This window comes from Heloderma suspectum, chromosome 12, assembly GCF_057233095.1.
Source record: "Heloderma suspectum isolate Gila_16-S chromosome 12, 16-S_ref, whole genome shotgun sequence".
NCBI classification, from domain to species: Eukaryota; Metazoa; Chordata; class Lepidosauria; order Squamata; family Helodermatidae; genus Heloderma; species Heloderma suspectum.
Window position 1 is genome coordinate 34015648 of NC_139469.1, and position 18189 is coordinate 34033836.

Here is an 18189-nt window from a genome sequence, read left to right on the forward strand (position 1 = left end):
GGTAGATTATGTTAAGGGTGTTGCCCATGGTCACCCAGTGAGCTTCAGTGGCTGAGTAGGAATTTGTGCCTGGGTCTCCCCAGTCCTAGTCCGACACTCTCAACTACTATACCACACTGGCTCTTGGTGTGATATGCCCATAATATAAACAGATGACGTACTCTGGCTCTCTGACCTGTGGCACAAGAGGCGCTAATGTGCAGGGTTTAGCAAATACTCCAGTGAATGTCTGGCACTCATGACACGCATGGGCTCGCCCATACTATGGCTTACTTGGAGCACCTTGATTTATGCTATGGAGGCACATGTAGAAATGTCTTCAGGGAATGGGAAGGAGTCTCTGCATGGAGCTCTCTGGATGTACTTGGAGCATCTGCATTGGGATGACGTTATTGAGAAAGTGTTTCTCTTGGCTAGGTTCTGTTGATGCAATGTACTATCTGTCTTCTATGCACAGTGTCCTTGATGCTTCCATAGTTAATGATGGCAAAGCTGCAAAGCAAAGATCCTGGTCTAAAAGAGAAGTTTAAGAGTCTCTTAGGACTTGGGCCATCCAGGCCTAATTCTAAGTCATCGGAAGGAAAACAAACAGAATTTATCATCACAGCAGAAATACTCAAGGTAACATTTCAAAATATTGGAAGCCTGAATGTACCTTAGGAGTTGGAAATTACATAGGGCAAATGCTACAACAGCAGATTAACACATGGAGTGGAGGTAAAAATCGAGAATACTTTAATTTCAAGCTTTTTGCCTCTTAGTAAATGGTGCTATGATTTATGGCAGGGGTGGACAACTAGTGGCCCTCCGGGTGTTTTGATCTATAACATCCGTCATCCCTCACCATTGGCTAAGCTGGCTAGGGCTGAATTGTGGGCCAAAACATCTGGAGGGCCACAAGTTGCCCTTCTGTTATTTACGGGGAATGCTCGGTGTTGATGGTTCTGATGTTCATTACATCTGGTGATGGTATGACATGATGATGACTCATGACTCCACATGGTTTGACACCACAAAGACAGTAATCAGTTTACTAATTCATGGGGCTCAGAGCAGTATTTTAGCCTCACAGTGGTCCTGCTGTGAGATAAATCAGGCTGCCGAGCAGCAGCTGTTTGGGCTGCAGGGAACATGACTGCAGTGGGCAGCATGGTGTGCATGAAGGGTCATCCCTGCATACAGTTCTTCCCATCGCAATCACGCTCCCCATGGCCAACCAAACAACTGGTTAGTGGGCTGGTGGGAGCACGATTTGTATGGGGAGGGTTAACTCTCCCCTCCCTAAATACTAGTTTTCCCCATGACTCTGTTGTGTGTGAATAAGAAGAAGGATCTGTGTGGGGGTGGGCGCATAAGGGAGATACCAGGCTTGGGCCTGCTCACCACTGCCTCCAGCCTTGTCCACCTGCATTTGGCCCCCAACTCACTGCTGCATGTGGCCCTTGGGGGCAAAATGATTGTCCACCTCATGTCTACTGCTGTTCTCTTTCCTTTCAGGAACTGAGCCCTGAATGTGGCTTGAACAATCGGATAAGGGCAATCGGTCAAATCTGTGAGGTAGCAAAAACTAAAAAGTTTGAAGAGGTGAGTACGCAGGGCTTAGCAGGTAAGAGAAATGAGTAAAACATAACTAATAGTGCCACCCACCCCAGTTTAGCAGAACTACCCCTCCACCATGGATATACCTGGCCCTTTACAGGTGGTTTCAGGTGGGTGGTGGTGGGGAGACCCGGCCGATAAGCTGAAGGATCATTTCTATATCCTCCCCCTCCCCCAGTACAAGAGGGGGCTGGAGCAAGCTGTGGGTGAGGGCTTGAACGCGTGTATGGGAAGGCACATCTGGCTGACCAAAGACCTTTCCCTATGACAAGATTGTCCTTCATGTTTCCTTCAGCATGACCAGCCTGTGGGTGAGTTGCCACATGGCGCTGGAGCGAAATCTCATAAATAAGACAATGTGAGAATGGAGACAATCTGAAAATCTGCAGTGTGGCTTTCATAAAGCAAAATGGTACCCTGGTCCCATTTGCCAAGACCGGAAAAGATATCCCAAAGTAGGTTTACTTCATCCCTGTTCTGGAACTTCCAGTGAGTTTGCTGCTGCATGAAGACTTTAAGAGAGAAGGGAAGTCTGTTTTATGAGGACTAGCACAGGACAGAAGAAACTACGGATAGGAACTAGAACTGGGTGGTGCTAAGATGTAAGCAATTGCACACCTGATTATATCACGGGCAAATGCTTGTATGTTGGTAGCTGGCACATACATATATGTAGCTCGGTCTGCATTTGATGATTAATTGCACCGATCCAGTTCTAATTGTACTTAAAAAGGGTATTTCTTCCCCATGACCAGGTAGGTATGGCTGTGGGTAACTGTTTTCTGTGCTCTCAGCATGCAGTGGAAGCTATCTGGAAAGTGGTAGGAGATATGCTGCAGCCAGATCGACCAGTTGAGGCCAGGCATGCTGTACTCCACCTTCTGAAGGCGATTATTCAAGGACAGGTAAGGCTTGGAGTGCACCTGAGACACGCAGCACCTAGAAACTGAATGGGACTAATGGACACTACTAGAAAGCATATTTTAAAAAAATCAGTAGGCACATTTTTTAAAGAAGCCAATTCTTTCATCTTTAAGGGTGAGAGACTAGGGATCCTCCGAGCTCACTTCTTTAAAGTGATTAAAGATTATCCTTCTAATGAAGACCTGCATGAACGGCTTGAAGTGTTCAAGGCTCTGACGGATAATGGAAGATACATAACATACTTGGAAGAAGAACTGGGTATGCTTCCTTCTCAACATTAATTTAATGATGATTAATTCTTGCACAGAGAGGGGAATGTTGGATATCCACAGTGTGTCTCAGTTTGATGATGGAATTTTACATTTACTTGTGCAGGAATGGGGAACCTCTGGCCCATGGGCCAAATTCAGTCCACCAGGCCTCTCCATCTGGCCAGCAGTGGCCCTTGGAGAACCCTGCTCCCTCCCTGAAGCCCCTGCCCTCTGGGAGAAGGGAGAGGAGGTGGGAGAGTGGTTCCTGACTGAACTGCTTCCTTGAGGAGTGCTCCTCGAGGTGGCAGCTCAGCTGGCTTCACTCACCTTTTTCCCAATTGGAACAGGCGAGGGGCAAGCAAAGCTAGCTGTGTGTGTGTGCGTGCGTGTGTGTGTGTGTGTGTGTGTGTGTGTAGAGGGTCTGGGCAAGCCTGTCAGGGCTGCATGCTAGCAGTGGGGGTGGCCCACCCACTCCTGGCCTACAGCCCCTGATGTGCTTGCCTGGAGGCAGTTCAGCCCTTGGGCCGAAAAAGGATCCCCACCCCTGTACTAGTGCTTTACAAATGTTATGAATTATCTTTAAAATAGTTGGTGAAGTTTTCAGGTGAGGCTGGGGAAGATTCCTGTCTGAGACCCTGGAGAGCTGCTGCCAGCCAAGTGTAGAAAATACTGAGCTAGAAGGACAAATGGTCTGATCTGGCATAAGGCAGCTTCCTAAACCCTTTAATGATTAATCCCAGATCTGAAATATACACTGGATAGTTTTACAGAAGTAAGTAGGGGAAGATGTAAAGAGTTGCATATGTCAAAGTACAAAAATGCTTGTGGGGGAGGGATGTGTCTTTCACGCCCTGCGTGAGGACTTTCCAGAAAGCGCCTGCCGGCCTGCCGTTTTAAATGGAATGCTGGATTAGATGGACCTACTTTAGTCCAAGTCAGCAAGGGCGTTCTTATGGCATCATAATAAAGACGTACCTGGTGAATGTTTTGATGGATCATACAGAAGCTTGATCTACCACTTTTGTGAAATGGTTTCTTGGGTTTAGAAAGCAGTTGCTTTAGCAAGTTCATAACAAAAATTTCTGGCAGTTCTGCATCTCTCTGACTTCATCTCTTGCTGCTTCTCCTTCAGCTGAATTTGTGCTTCGGTGGATGGAAGTAGGTTTAACTTCGGAGTTCCTGCAGGTGCTGGTCAACTTGGTCAAGTTCAATAGCTGCTACCTGGATGAATATATTGCAGCCATGGTCCAGTAAGGCTAAAATTTAGATCTTTTTCTAAATTTTCTAAGCAACCCCAGTTATGGCTTAAATTGACAGTCTGACTTTCCTATAGACTCCATATTCTGACGCCTGTAGGCAGTGCTGACGGGGATGTGCACAATGGGTTTATATCATTGTTCATTTAAGCATTGTGACTTTGCGCATGTCAGTGAGCAGCGGCAGCAGCACAAGGGAGTTGTAAATTAACTTCTCAGCCATGGAGGAGAACTTGGCCAGGGCAACTGATTCTCACATATCTGGGCCAGGGAGGCTAGTGCTCACAGATCTGGGCTGGGATCAGGTGGTTTCCAACCTGGCTTGAACTCTTAGATTTAGGAATTATGCCCTTAGATATAGAATAAATAACGAAAAGAGTTACATGTTCTTGTTTTTTTAAAATGAAAACCCTAACGGTGCTTTCCTTTCGTATAGCATGATTTGCCTCTTGTGCATTCAGACATCTTCTGCAGTTGACATTGAGGTCAGTAATTACATAAATATTGTGGATGTCGAAAAAGTGCCATTATTAACGGGAGTAAATATTAGTCTGGGTGATGCTGTTGCCTTCTTAAACCATTCTATCCATTCTTCCCTCCCTTCTTCAATGCCTGGAATCCCTTCCCAGAATCTTCCATGATCTCATATCTTTCTCTCTCCTGTTTATAGTCCTTTCTCAAAACCCTTCATCTCCTCAGTTCTTGTGCCCAATTGAAATAATAGCTCCCTTCATGCAATTTCCTGTTGTCAGGCACATTGCTGGCCCCATCCCCAGACCTCCAAGTATTTGTGCGGGCTGCCTGCAGTGAAGAAGCCTACACATGAGCAACTGCTTCTTCACGGCAGACAGTCCTCTCCAGCACTCTGGATGTCTGGGAGCAGGATGAGCAGTGCACTCAGCGTGGATGGGGCCAACAGCACGGCCCCCTCCTAGTAATCGCGTGATACTCTCTTCATGCGATTCGCACCTGAAAGTGTTGTCAGTGTATAATTAATTTGCATGCGTTCAACTAATTTGCTTGTATTCCTCCCTTGTTGCTATTGCCTCTCCCACGCCTGCCTTCCCTCCCCGTCTTTTGTCTGTCAAAATGTAGATTATAAACTCCATGGGGCAGGAATCTGTTGCTTTGCTAAGCTTGCTCTGTATGTACATTGGGAGGCACCACAGAAATAATAATGACAGTGAAAGTCACAAAGGCTGCCATTGCAAGGGAATCACCTTTTCCTCTGCCCTTCCAAGGTTTCCCTGCAGGTCCTGGATGCTGTGGTGTGTTACAACTGCCTGCCTTCTGAAACCCTCCCAGCCTTTATCATCACCCTGTGCTGGACCATCAATGTGAAGGAACTCTGTGAGCCTTGCTGGAAGGTCAGTCATTTTTTCAGGGATCTGAGTAGGAGGCAGTTTGCCATCAAAAGCAAAACCTTGGGGGGAGAAAAAAATACAAGTACTGTGGATCGTAGGAAGCTGCTTTATTGCCAGGCCAGACTATTTGTCCTTGTACCCCAACAGTGCCTGTTCTGGCCAGCAGCATTTCTCCAGGGCAGATAGTGGTCTTCCCCATCATCTACTGCTACCTGATCCTTTTAACTGGAGATGCTGCCAGTGACAGAACCTGTGAAATGTTAGGAATTACTCTTTACATGTTTTAAAGCTCTCTGTGAACTGGTTTTTATATTGTTTTTATCTACACATGTTTTAAGATTTTAAAAAATGAGGTCTGGAATTTTTAGAATTGTGGGCTGTGTCAAATGACGATGCATGTCTTATGCAATGCCTTGGAGCATTCCCATAAGTGTCCTGATATCACCTCCCCCAACCCATCTCTGGAGGGTTTGGGCTGGCTGTAGGTCTGAGGTGCTTTCAGCACTGGGCCATTTCCTATGACAGCTGTGGACTTACTTAGCGGCAGTAGTGGACAACCATTCCCACAATACCTTCAATCTAGCATTGCTCTAGGGCATTGTGGGAAATTAAAATGGCTGCCCACCACTGTGGGTAAGCCTACAGGTGGAGTCCCTGGGCAAGTGTCAGACCTGGTGGACCACGCTGGTGCCCAAGGTGCCAAGTGCTCATGCTTGGTCTGGGAAGGCTCCAATACTGAAGATGTCCCAGGAACCAGTAACAAGATGTGGATATTGCCAAAGGTTCTGTGTACATTCTCAGTCAGCAGAGGAGTGGAGCATGTATTCAATCATAAGTCTGTTCAGTTCAATTTCTGCATCAGTCTTTGATTTCATTTTTTTAAAACCCGCATGAACTTTCACATTTATTTTTGTGTGCAATTTGTCCTAATACGTATATTTTTGTATGCATTCTGGAATCAAGAACTGCATTGCAAAATTTGGATAAGTGTGTAGTCAAGTTGAAAGATCCAGCCAAGCCTAGGGCCACTCACAATCTTCCCAAGAAATTCTGCAAACTACCTATTGACATGATGGATTCTCTCAGTTGCTTCTGTGGATGACACTGTAGCAGCACTAACCTCAGTTGCTTACTAATCTGGGGGAGAATAAGAGCGAAGCCATTCTGCAATGCCTAAATGAGACCTCCGCTTCCTCTGTCAGAGCGGCCGCTGCCAACTCTGTCATGGCTAGGGCTTTCCTCCTGTGGGCGCTGTCTTCTGGTTCAAACCATCTTCAGGAAGGGCTCAACAAACTGTTATTGGCTGTGGAATTTATGGCGGTGTCTTCCATGGGCTGTCTCCAGTGTTCTGCCAGGAGAATGGCCTCTGGGATGGTAGTCTGGAGGAACCTATGGCTTAAACATTGGGATGTGGATCAGCAGTCAAAGGATAAACTGCCACTATTTTATTTATTTATTTGTTATTTATTTATTGGCGTCCCACTGGTCGTCCACAAAGAAGATTTACGAAATGACGTGGATGGTCTTTCGAGATGGTGCAGCGCGTCATCATGTTACTCCCACCACAGCGCACACTCCAGACAGCCTTGCCTTCCTTCAGACTGGCTTAGACAAGTGATTAGCACCCAACACTTGAGGCAGGCGGTGGCCTTGGGTGTGCTAGGAGATAGAGGCAACATTCCCCTTGCCCGTTATCCCCACATTAAATGTTTCCTGGGGTGTTGGTGGGGGAACTCTTATCTTGCCCCCCACAGTTGATAGGTTCCCAAGCTGGGATTTTACATTGGTTCTGTGGGCCCTCACCAGCCTGCCCTTCAGATCCATTTTATTCATTCTTCTCCAAGAGCTCACATGCAAGGCAGCTTTCATTGTGGAGCTAACCTTGGCCAAGATGGTGAGGGAGCTCGGATGCTTGTCGTTTAGGAAAGACCTCTATATTTGTCATAAGTGGTTTTACTCCAGGACCGAAGCATCTTCCTAAAGGTGAACTTGGTCTCCATTCTATCCTGAGACAGAGTACTCCTCGATTTTGGGCCCAATCCCTCCCTTCTGAGAGAACAGAAATGGCATAAGCTCAGTGTACGTCATGCAGCCTGGATATGCCTCGGACAAACCTGGGAGTCCAGGCGACCTGTTTGTGTCTTATAGAGTGGGTGCACAAGGGAACAAAGTGTCCAGGACAACCATCAGTAGATGGGTGAGAAGATGTTTCCAGGCCACCACTTTCTGGCATCACACCCTGCTCTGTATGAGGATGGCTGCCTCGGCTGCTGTGAGTGCGGATGCGTATCTAGAGGACATCTGCAGCGCAGCCACCTAGGCGAATCCTTCAGTGCTGATGAGCCACTTTAAGACAGAGGCGTTCGCCTTGGCTGAGGCCTCTTCTGGAAAGAGGGCCCTACAATATGTGTTGTGATGGGGTTTCTTCATCCACCCACTGTTGTTGGACAGTTCTTTGCTGTCTGCTCCACCCTCCCACAGACTAAGAATGGAAAATTGGACTTCCTGTGAGTTGTTCCTCAGGTCAGTAGGGAAGTGGACCAGAAAGGCCCACCCATTCTAAGTGGGATCAAACTAATTGTGGAGGCTGGGGTATGTATGGCAGCGGGGCGGTATTCCTCAGTAGTTCTAGTTAGGGTCAAAGTTGGAATCCTTCCGTCCTGTCCCTGTGTGTTTTCTCTCTTTGCACTGTTCTAAAATTTTGGCTAAGGAAGAATGTTCTGTACTAAAGTCAGGTCTTGTAACTGGGAAGTTCCCTCCTCTTCCAGGAGGAGGCACATTTTTCCTCCATTTTTGGCCGTACCTTCTATTGCAGTGGAGTTAACCTTTAGCTGTCTGCTCCACTTTCCACTGACCAGAAGAACACCTGATGGTAAGTCCAACACTAGTTCTGTGTGCTTAAAAACTAAACTGGAATTTTGTTCTGAAATCTTGCATTATATTTTCCAAAATGTTTAGAAGTTCAGTAGCAAGGTAATAGCTGCAGTTATTATTTAATTAATTAATTAATCAATCGCCCATCTGGCTGGTCACCCAGCCACTCTGGGCGATGTACAGCATATAATAAAACAGTTTAAAACAATAAAATTCTACAATAAAAACATTTTCTAAAATACCCTAACCCACCCCAAATGCCTGCCTGAACAACCACGTTTTTAATGCACGGCGGAAGCTCATTAAAGAGGGGGCATGGCGGAGTTCCCTAGGGAGGGAGTTCCACAGAGTGGGGGCCACCACAGAGAAGGCCCTCTCCCTTGTCCCCACCAGTCTAGCTGTCCTGGCTGATGGGACAGAGAGAAAGCCATCCGAGGCTGATCTTGTTAAGCGGCCTGTCTGGTGTTGCTGGAGGCGCTCCTTAAGATAGGCTGGGCCAGAACCATATAGGGTTTTAAAGGTCAAAACCAACACCTTGAATTTGGCCCAGAAAACAAGTGGTAACCAGCGCAACTCCTTCAGCACTGGAGTGATGCGATCTTGCCGGCGGCTGCCTTTAATCAGGCGAGCTGCCGCGTTCTGTACCAGCTGCAGCTTCCAAACTGTCTTCAAGGGTAACCCCACGTAGATCGCATTACAGTAGTCTAAACGAGAGGAGACCAGGGCATGTACTACTGATGGGAGCAGATGGTTGGGAAGGAAGGGGCGCAGCCGCTGTATCAGATGGAGTTGATACAGCGCTGTCCAGCTCACAGCTGACACCTGAGCCTCCATGGACAGCTGGGAGTCCAAAATGACCCCCAGGCTGCGGACCTGGTCTTTCAAGGGTAGCTGTACCCCATTCAACAGCAGGTCAACATCCCCCAGCCTCCTCTTGTCTCCCACCAAAAGTACCTCGGTCTTGTCAGGGTTCAGCTTCAGCTTATTCCTCCCCATCCAGCCACTTACCGTCTCCAGGCATTTGGACAGGGATTCTATGGCCAACCTTGGTGAAGATTTGAATGAGAGGTATTGCTGTGTGTCATCTGCATATTGATGACACCGCACCCCAAACCTCCTGATGATAGCCCCCAGCGGCTTCACATAGATGTTAAATAGCATCGGGGAGAGGATGGAACCCTGCGGCACCCCACAAGTGAGTGGCCACAGGTCCGAAACCTCCTCTCCCAGTGCTACCCTCTGGTACCTGCCAGAGAGGAAGGACTGGAACCACCGCAATACGGTGTCTCCAATGCCCAACCCCTCCAGGCGGTCCAGGAGGATACCGTGGTCAACGGTATCAAAAGTTGCTGAGAGGTCAAGGAGAACAAGGAAAGAGCATTCACCCCTATCCAGAGCTAGAATTATACAAACCTGTACAGCTTTCTTAATCTGCCTCAGATGGTTTCGCACCAGACTTCATGCTTTCTGTTTATATAAACCTTGTGTATATCCTTGTTGCAATATGTAGAGTATTTTTTGTGCAGAATTCTTGGGACATTTGCCTCTTAACACTTAACACGGCACTTATGTTTGCTCTTCAGCTCATGCGCAATCTGTTGGGAACTCACTTGGGGCACAGTGCCATTTTCAACATGTGCCGGATCATGGAGGACAGGTACAGCATGTTGTCTGCTGAAATGTCTTCTTTCCCATGGATGGGAACAAGCATTGGTTGCTGATAAAACAATAGCAAGACTGTTGAAGGTCCACTTTGGAATGGAAGGTAGATAGCTGGATGTCACCCTGGGTAGAGAGAACTGTTTGAATGTTGCCTAAAGTTTACAGGAGATGGGGGTGAGGTTTGGCAATGTGGTGCAGTAGAGGTGTTCCAGAGCAAGGAGTTTTAAGGTTAAGGATGTTCAAGCATTACTTCATGTAACTAGCAGTGTAGCTAATGCTTAAAGTCCAGTGCTCAGTAGTGTTTGGCTAAAGAAGGCTTAGATATGACTGTCTCAGCAGCTGTGTACTGGACTTCTTCCCCAGTAGAGAGGAGTACAGATTCTTTCAATTCCTGCCGCATTGCTATCACTGGTGAAGTTTTAGAAATGCAGCCGACACTGATGCTGGAGAACCAGGTGTGCACTGCAAGTAAATTGGGAGAAAGGTGGAGGAGTACACAGGCATTAACAGCATTTCTGTTCAGGCAGTAAAAAGGTGAAGGCTGTCCCTCAACAGCTGCCACTTCGATTTAAGAAAGTTCACAAAACCACAGTCTGAGAGCCATTATTCTTGCTCAAACTTGCAAAATGTCTGTAGTGTGATCTTAACACCCACCCCCATGTTTTCAGAACCTACATGTCAGATGCGGTATTGCTGAGAGGGGCCGTGTTCTTTGTGGGGATGGCCTTGTGGGGTGCACACAGGCTGCAGGCACTCAAAAATTCACCAACATCAGTGCTGCCCTCTTTCCTGAAGGTAAATATGAGCCTCAGAATACCCATTTATGCCAGGATGGCAGTAGAGGATGGATGGTGAAGGCCCACTTTCAATTCCTGTGACATTCACTGGGTGACCCTGGGCTAGTTTCCACTTCTTAGCCTAGCCTATCTCACAGGAAGGTGGTTAGGGTAAAATGGCTATGGGGGATGGGGTAAAAATGTAATAAACAAATCTTAGACTACTAGAATGGGGAATGGAGCCCACGGGCCACTGAGTACAACCCCATCTCCAAAGAGGCTGAGAAGGCTGCTCTTGCCCAAATTGTAAAGCCTCACAAGTAGCCAAAGGGGTGTGTATGTGGCAGGAGCCTGAGAAACTTGTAACCACAGCCCATTATTTCATCTGTGGTATCAGTGCCGTCCAGCCTGATGTAACGGCATTACTGCCCTCTCATTTTGTGTTGCGACCTCCCTGCATACCCAGTTCTAGCTTGCAGGGCTCAACCATCTCTGGCAGTCCTTTACTGACTTTATTAGTGTAAACTGCAGTAAACAACCAGCCATCGTGCATCTGGTTCATAAATTTTAAAATATTTTTTAAATAAACAGATTTTAAAACGTGAAACATTTTGGCATAAACCACCAGCTTCAGTCACAAATGAGAGCATACTACAGTACCACCTCTAAACTGAGCCCAAACCAATCAGGAATAGGCCAGAAACAAGCCTCAGAGGGGAATACTTAGCAATCAGCATTTGTGTTAAAACAACCCATTAATAAACATCATGGCTTCACATTGATCTGGTACACATGATCACTTAAACAAGCCACCATGGCTTGTTTAAGCCACGAAGCGTGCCAAGCACATACCAGGCACAATTTGAATAATCCCTGCTCGGGCACTGTTTGTCATGCCATGAGCTGTTGATGGCTTATTTGTGGGTTGTTTAACCCTCAAAGAAGTCAGCCTGCCCAGGTTCAGACAACACGACAAGCTGCGCACGGCTGGTGATTATTTAAATCGTGACCAGCATATGCCATGGCTTAAACAAGCCACCACGGCTTGTTTAAGCTGTAGTGATTGAGTGAACTGGCCCATTGATACCAGATTTCAATTGATCAATAAACATCACCTTAATCTTTCCCCTTTGGAGGCTCTGTTCAATTGCCAGCACAGAGATCTTAACTGAGGCTGGTCTACCATTCATCATGCTGAATATCAGCCAGGTGCTCCTTACATCTTTTCAGGGGAGGTCTTTCAGTTTCATCTAGTTGCATTCTAAACAATTGCAGAGGTTAATGGTTATAGGTACCGGTTCCAGCTTTTAGGAGTGTGAGGTATATCAAAGGACTGCCTGGTTTGAAAATTTCATTTGTGACAGATAGATTTGTATGGGAAGCCCAATAGACCCTTGCTCATGGTAATATCAAGGCTAACATTGTTTGTGCTGCTCTGGTAACAACATCTTGTGAAGTCTTGATTATATGATAACAAATGCTGGACACGGGAATGTCCAATTTGTATTAAAGGCAAGAGGGAGCACACAGTAAAATTAAGTGTTTAGAATGCAAGTGGAAGGCAAAAGGAAAAGGAAGAGGGGCCGACCAAGGGCAAGGTGGATGGATGATATTCTGGAGGTGACGGACTCGACCTTGGGGGAGCTGGGGGTGACGACGGCCGACAGGAAGCTCTGGCATGGGCTGGTCCATGAAGTCACGAAGAGTTGGAAGCGACTGACCGAATAAACAACAACAAGAATGCAACTCCTTTAAATTGGTGAAACTGGAAGATTTTCGACAAAGTGCCCCATGATATCCTGATGAGCAAACTAGCTCAAAGTGGGCTAGATGAAACAACGATCCAGTGGATCCACAGTTGGCTACAGAATCGGACTCAAAGAGTGCTTATCAATGGGACCTTCTCAAACTGGGGAGAGTTAATGAGTGGGGTACTGCAGGGCTCAGTCCTGGGCCCAGTGCTCTTCAACATTTGTATTAATGACTTGGAGGAGGAGGTGCAAGGAATGCTGATCAAATTTGCAGATGACACAAAATTGGGCGGGATAGCTAATACTTTGGAAGACAGAAACAAAATTCAAAGTGATCTTGATAGACTGGAGCGCTGGGCAGAAAACAACAGAATGACATTTAATAGGGATCAATGCCAAGTTCTGCACCTAGGAAAAAGAAACCAAATGCACAGTTACAAGATGAGGGATACGTGGCTCAACCACACTACAAGCGAGAAGGATCTTGGAATTGTTGTCGATAACAAGCTGAATATGAGCCAACAATGTGATGTGGCTGCAAAAAAGGCAAATGCTATTTTGGTCTGCATTAATAGAAGCATAGCTTCCAAATCCCAGGAAGCACTAGTTACCCTCTACTCTGCACTGGTTAGGCCTCATCTGGAGTACTGTGTCCAGTTCTGGGCACCACACTTTAAGAAGGATGCAGACAAACTGGAGAGGGTTCAGAGGAGAGCAACCAAGATGATCAGGGGACTGGAAACAAAGCCCTATGAAGAGAGACTGAAAGAACTGGGCATGTTTAGCCTTGAGAAGAGAAGACTGAGGGGAGATATGATAGCACCCTTCAAGTAATTGACAGGTTGTCACAGAGAAGAAGGCCAGGATCTCTTCTTGATCATCCCAGAATGCAGGACACGTAATAATGGGCTCAAGTTACAGGAAGCCAGATTCCGACTGAACATCTGGAAAAACTTCCTGACTGTAAGAGCAATACGACAATGGAACCAATTACCTGGGGAGGTGGTGGGCTCTCCCACACTGGAGGCCTTCAAGACGAGGCTGGACAGCCATCTGTCAGGGATGCTCTGGCTTGGATTCCTGCATTGAGCAGGGGGTTGGACTCGATGGCCTTGTAGGCCCCTTCCAACCCTACTATTCTATGATTCTATGATTCTGTGGTGTCTCCTGAAAAGGTATAAGGAGCACCTGGCTGATATTCAGCATGATGAAATGTGTGCTAGACCGTCGTCATAGAATCACAGAATAGTAGGGTTGGAAGGGGCCTACAAGGCCATCGAGTCCAACCCCCCGCTCAATGCAGGAATCCAAGCCAGAGCATCCCTGACAGATGGCTGTCCAGCCTCGTCTTGAATGCCTCCAGTGGGCTCTCCCACACTGGAGGCATTCAAGATGAGGCTGGACAGCCATCTGTCAGGGATGCTCTGGCTTGGATTCCTGCATTGAGCAGAGGGTTGGACTCGTCTCTTCATATGAGGGAGAAAAATGATGGTAGACCAGCCTCACCTAAGATCTCTGTGCTGGCAATTGAACGGAGTCTCCAGAGGAGAAAGATTAAGGGAGTAATGTTTATTGATCAATTCAAATCTGATATCAATGTGAAGGAGGAGATGAAACAAGCCATGATGTTTATTAATGGAGCTTGATGGGTTGTTTAACACAAATGCTGATTGCTAATTATTATTCTCCTCTGAACCTTGTTACTGGTCTCTTCCTGATACTCTCACCTGTGACTGAAGCTGGCATTTTATGCCAAAGTGTTTCACATTTTAAAAACTGTTTGTTTATACATTTTATGAGAAAAGTTGTATAAACTGGGTACTCGATTGCTGTTCCTTTATTGTGGTTTGGAGTGATGTGTCATGTGCATTGCATTGCCTGTGTATCGGTTTATTTGACTTTATTAGTTTTGTACAGCACCTAATTCACTGCAGGCACCAGCTAGATGAATACTTATTCTGAATATTTTCTTTTCCTGAAATATCTTTAGCCAAGTGGAAGTAGTAAGTAGATCCTTTTGCGGAGCAATCCTATGGCCACTAGACACTGTTTAGAGGGCCATAGGAATTTTCGGTTCCCCAAAAATGTGCTCCCCGCTGCCTCCTCATAGCTGGCATGGTTTTCTCTGCACCAGCAGAAGCCATGTTACGCAGTTTTGTATGCACCACGCAGCCTTCCCCCGCTTCCCCGAAGCTCTCCAGCTAGAAAATCAGCTGTCTAGCCAAAAATGCAGGGTAGCTGGAGCATGGAGGTTAGGATCGCCTCTGTGCTCCAGCCACCCTGCGCTGGATAGTCATCAGCCTCCGAGCTTGGAAGCTGATGACTGTCTCCATAGGATGGTATGCCAGTTCCTCACAGTGGTTTTTTTTCCCCCTAGGCCATGACATGTCCAAATGCTGTTGTATCTTATGAAATAGTCCTCTCCATAACGAGGCTGATCAAAAAGTATGGAAAGGACCTGCAGGCCGTCACTTGGGACATCCTCCTGGATATTATTGAGCGGTTGCTTCAGCAGCTACAGGTAAATGCAAAGCCTATTTGGATTGCCACCTTGGGGGAAAAAAGATGGTGGCGCAACGGCAGGATTGTAAAAGGGATCACAGTTTCATCTCACCGACCTTTCTGTACTTGCATCTTCTGTGGCTTTTTAAAAAAGTGATCGTGAAAGAAAGGCCCCCTTTTCTCCCCACTCCCTTTGTCTGTCCCACTGTCAAAATGTAGCTTGTAAGCTTCTTGTGGGAGGAACCTAACTATGTACTTTGGTTAGCGTGGAACAAAACCCCTATGCATGGAAACCTTGCATTGAATTTGATTGGCCATATATCTTTTCTAGCAGAGATCCTGATCCGTGAGCAGGACTCAGAAACATGAATCTAGAAACCTGGTAAAAAAAACAGTCATGGAAAAGTTACCTGGATAATAAGTTTCAGTGTAACAATTTCAGATATGTGCTGCAGTTAGGAAGTGTGTGTGTGTGTGTGTGTGTGTGAGACCGTGACGTTACAAGTGTCAATAAGAGATAGAGGCATGGGGGGCTATTAGGAGTAGCTATGTGGCCAGCTATGTCCCACAGGCTTCATTCTGAGTCCGATTGCCATTTCTGTCTTTCAGACCTTGGAAAGCCAGGAATTGAAATCCATCGTCCATGACTTGCTGACCACTGTGGAGGAGCTGTGTGACCAGAATGACTTCCATGGCTCTAAGGACAGATACTTTGAGCTTGTGGAAAGATGCGCTAATCAGAGACCTGTAAGACTTGGGAGAACTTCGTACAGTGCATAGTTAAACTATGGAATTTGCTACCCCAAGATGTAGTGATGGCCACCAATTTGGATGGTTTTAAAAGGGGGTTAGACAAATTCCTGGAGGTGGCTGCTAGTCCTGATGCCTCTATGCTCCCTCCAGTATCAGAGGCAGTGTGCCTGTGTGCACCGGTTGCTGGGGAGCATAGGTGGGAGATGCTGTTGCACTCATGTCTTGCTTGTGGGTTCCCCGTGGGCAGCTGGTTGGCCACTGTGTGAACAGAGTGCTGGACTAGATAGACCCTTGGTCTGATCCAGCATGGCTCTTCTTACGTTCTTAACCAGAGAAATCTCCTGATACTTATTTAAGGGTGCAATCCTATGCATGTTTAGACAGGAAAAAGTCCTACAACTCCCAGCATGCCCCAGCCAGCGTGGGAGTTGTAGAACATTTTCCTGTCTAAACTCGCCCATAAGGATTGTGTCCTAAGGCTTCTTTGAAGTCCAAGCCATAAAACAATTAAAACAGAACAGATTTTTTTAAACCCAGACATACAGCGAGGCAGATAAAACATGGTCATAATAGTTCCAGTTCATGATGCAGGAGGACTAAATGCACAATATCATAAGGAACGAACATGGTTGGAATTGGGTTACTAGCAGCCAGTGGCTGTCCACTGTGACTGCTTCTGGAATAGGGCCACAGTTTAAGTCATACACATACAGAACAGTGCAGTGGCTCTGGCTTCTCCTTCTAGTATGAAAAAGATACGTATTGCTGCTTTTCTCAAGTTTATTTTAAGCACAGTGTGAGAGCCACCTCTACAAGGGGACAAGGAAGGATATATTGATCAATACATACAACTCCAGAGGGGCCAGTTGTGACACAAATAACCTTGGGGGATGTGTTCCTGTTAACTGATAATAGATTCTTCTCCACATCTCTTATGGGTCATCATTTACTGCTCTTGGTTTGCAATCTTCCTTGTTGCAGGTTTTTTTTAAAATCACAGGTCTTCCTTTTCCTTTCGCTTAAAAGGAATCTTCAGTTCTGAACCTGATAACCTACCGAGCTCAGTCCATTCACCCTGCGAAGGATGGCTGGATCCACAACCTGCAGGGGCTTATGGAGAGGTTCTTCAGGTAGGACCCTGCAGCTCTACCTGTGGCTCCTATTCCATATCTGTGGCTTTCAGCCCTCTGTACCGGAAGGGCATCATTGCTCAGAGCCAATGCTCTGAACTATGTGCCCCTTGATTCCATCATATTAATGGCAGCAGATTTGGAGGAGGCCTGCCTAGATCACATCACCACATTTTCAAAGAAGGGGGAGATAGTAGTAAAGGAAACTTCATTTACCCTGATAATCTGTTGGAAGACAAACTACACTAAAATGAAAGGGCTAACAAGTTCCTTGCTTGCCTTGCTGACAATTTCATTTTCCAGAAGGTGGAAGAAGAGTCGAGCATCAACTACTGAAGCCAGGTTATCCCTGACCAGATAGGGGCATAGCAGGGCCAACAATTGAAGCTGGTAGAAGGCATTCCGTGCCACTGAGCCTCAAGTGACAATGATGACTCCAGGAGAACCCTCCAGCAGAGGCTAGACAAGGATGCTGAAGTAGTAGATTTCCTCATTCGCAGGGTGTTGGGCTAGGTGACCTCTTGAGGTATCTCCCAACAGTGGGCATGTTTACACGACTTGCTAGCCCATGATGGGTAACCAGCCATGCTCTGAGGGTTGTTTTGTGAACAACCCGCAGTGCACAGCTAGCGCACCCACCAGACAATTGAGCAAACAACCCACAGTGCATGGTTTGTTTCCGCCTCTGTTCCCCATGCCTCCACTTCAGTCCTCCACCTGACATCCCAAGGGACTTGGCAGGAGACCCATCTTGTCTGCTCCTAGTCCCCCTTCCTGGCTCTTAAAAAAAAAAACTCCTGGCTCTGTTTGTGTGCAAAAACAGGACTGGGGGGAAAAAAATTGCTCTTACCCATGCCCGGGGAATGTGTGTAATTTTTTTTAAGTTCTTAAAAATAATAACAATATTCTTTAAAAAAATCAGCTATGGAGCCAATTGGCTCCACAGGTTTGTATAGGAATTTAAAAGTGCCCCTTGCTGAAAAGCAAAATCCAATCCCCTGCCAAGGACACTTGGGGCAACAAAGTCCTTGTCGCGGGGGTGGGGGTTGGATTCCCCCCCCAGCTGATATTCAGCAAGGGGCACTTTTAAATTCCTATGCAAGGCTATGGAGCCAATTTGTTCCATAGGCTTTTATAGGAATTTTTTTAAAAAAATTGTGCACATTCCCTGGGCACAGTGAAGTGTGAATTTTTTTTCCTGGTCCTGTTTTTGCATGTGAACAGGCAGGGGAATTTTTTTTAAAGGGCTCCGACCATGACCATTTGGGCACTATTGGAGGGGCTGTCACTGGCAAGGGGAAGAGGGCATGGGCAGCGGCTTGGCCACAATCATGAATGGTAAGAGTG

General features: G+C 46.6%; 1 protein-coding gene across 6 annotated transcripts in view; it reads left to right on the forward strand.

Moving 5' to 3' along the window:
• TSC2 (TSC complex subunit 2) overlaps positions 1–18189 on the forward strand; it is a 62194-nt gene that overhangs the window by 5615 nt on the left and 38390 nt on the right. For 3 of the 6 annotated variants that reach the window (XR_014785622.1, XM_084819021.1, XM_084819024.1), the window contains exons 2-13: positions 458–621; positions 1498–1584; positions 2355–2504; positions 2637–2781; positions 3907–4024; positions 4467–4515; positions 5272–5397; positions 9852–9925; positions 10599–10725; positions 14835–14978; positions 15569–15706; positions 16739–16842. Coding sequence is in view for 5 of the 6 variants with exons in the window: in XM_084819021.1 (XP_084675147.1) it covers positions 481–621; positions 1498–1584; positions 2355–2504; positions 2637–2781; positions 3907–4024; positions 4467–4515; positions 5272–5397; positions 9852–9925; positions 10599–10725; positions 14835–14978; positions 15569–15706; positions 16739–16842 (1403 nt within the window). In the remaining variant the exon portion in view is untranslated. The remainder of the gene's footprint in view (positions 1–457; positions 622–1497; positions 1585–2354; positions 2505–2636; positions 2782–3906; positions 4025–4466; positions 4516–5271; positions 5398–9851; positions 9926–10598; positions 10726–14834; positions 14979–15568; positions 15707–16738; positions 16843–18189) is intronic. The other 3 variants (XM_084819025.1, XM_084819022.1, XM_084819023.1) reach the window with 1 other exon arrangement.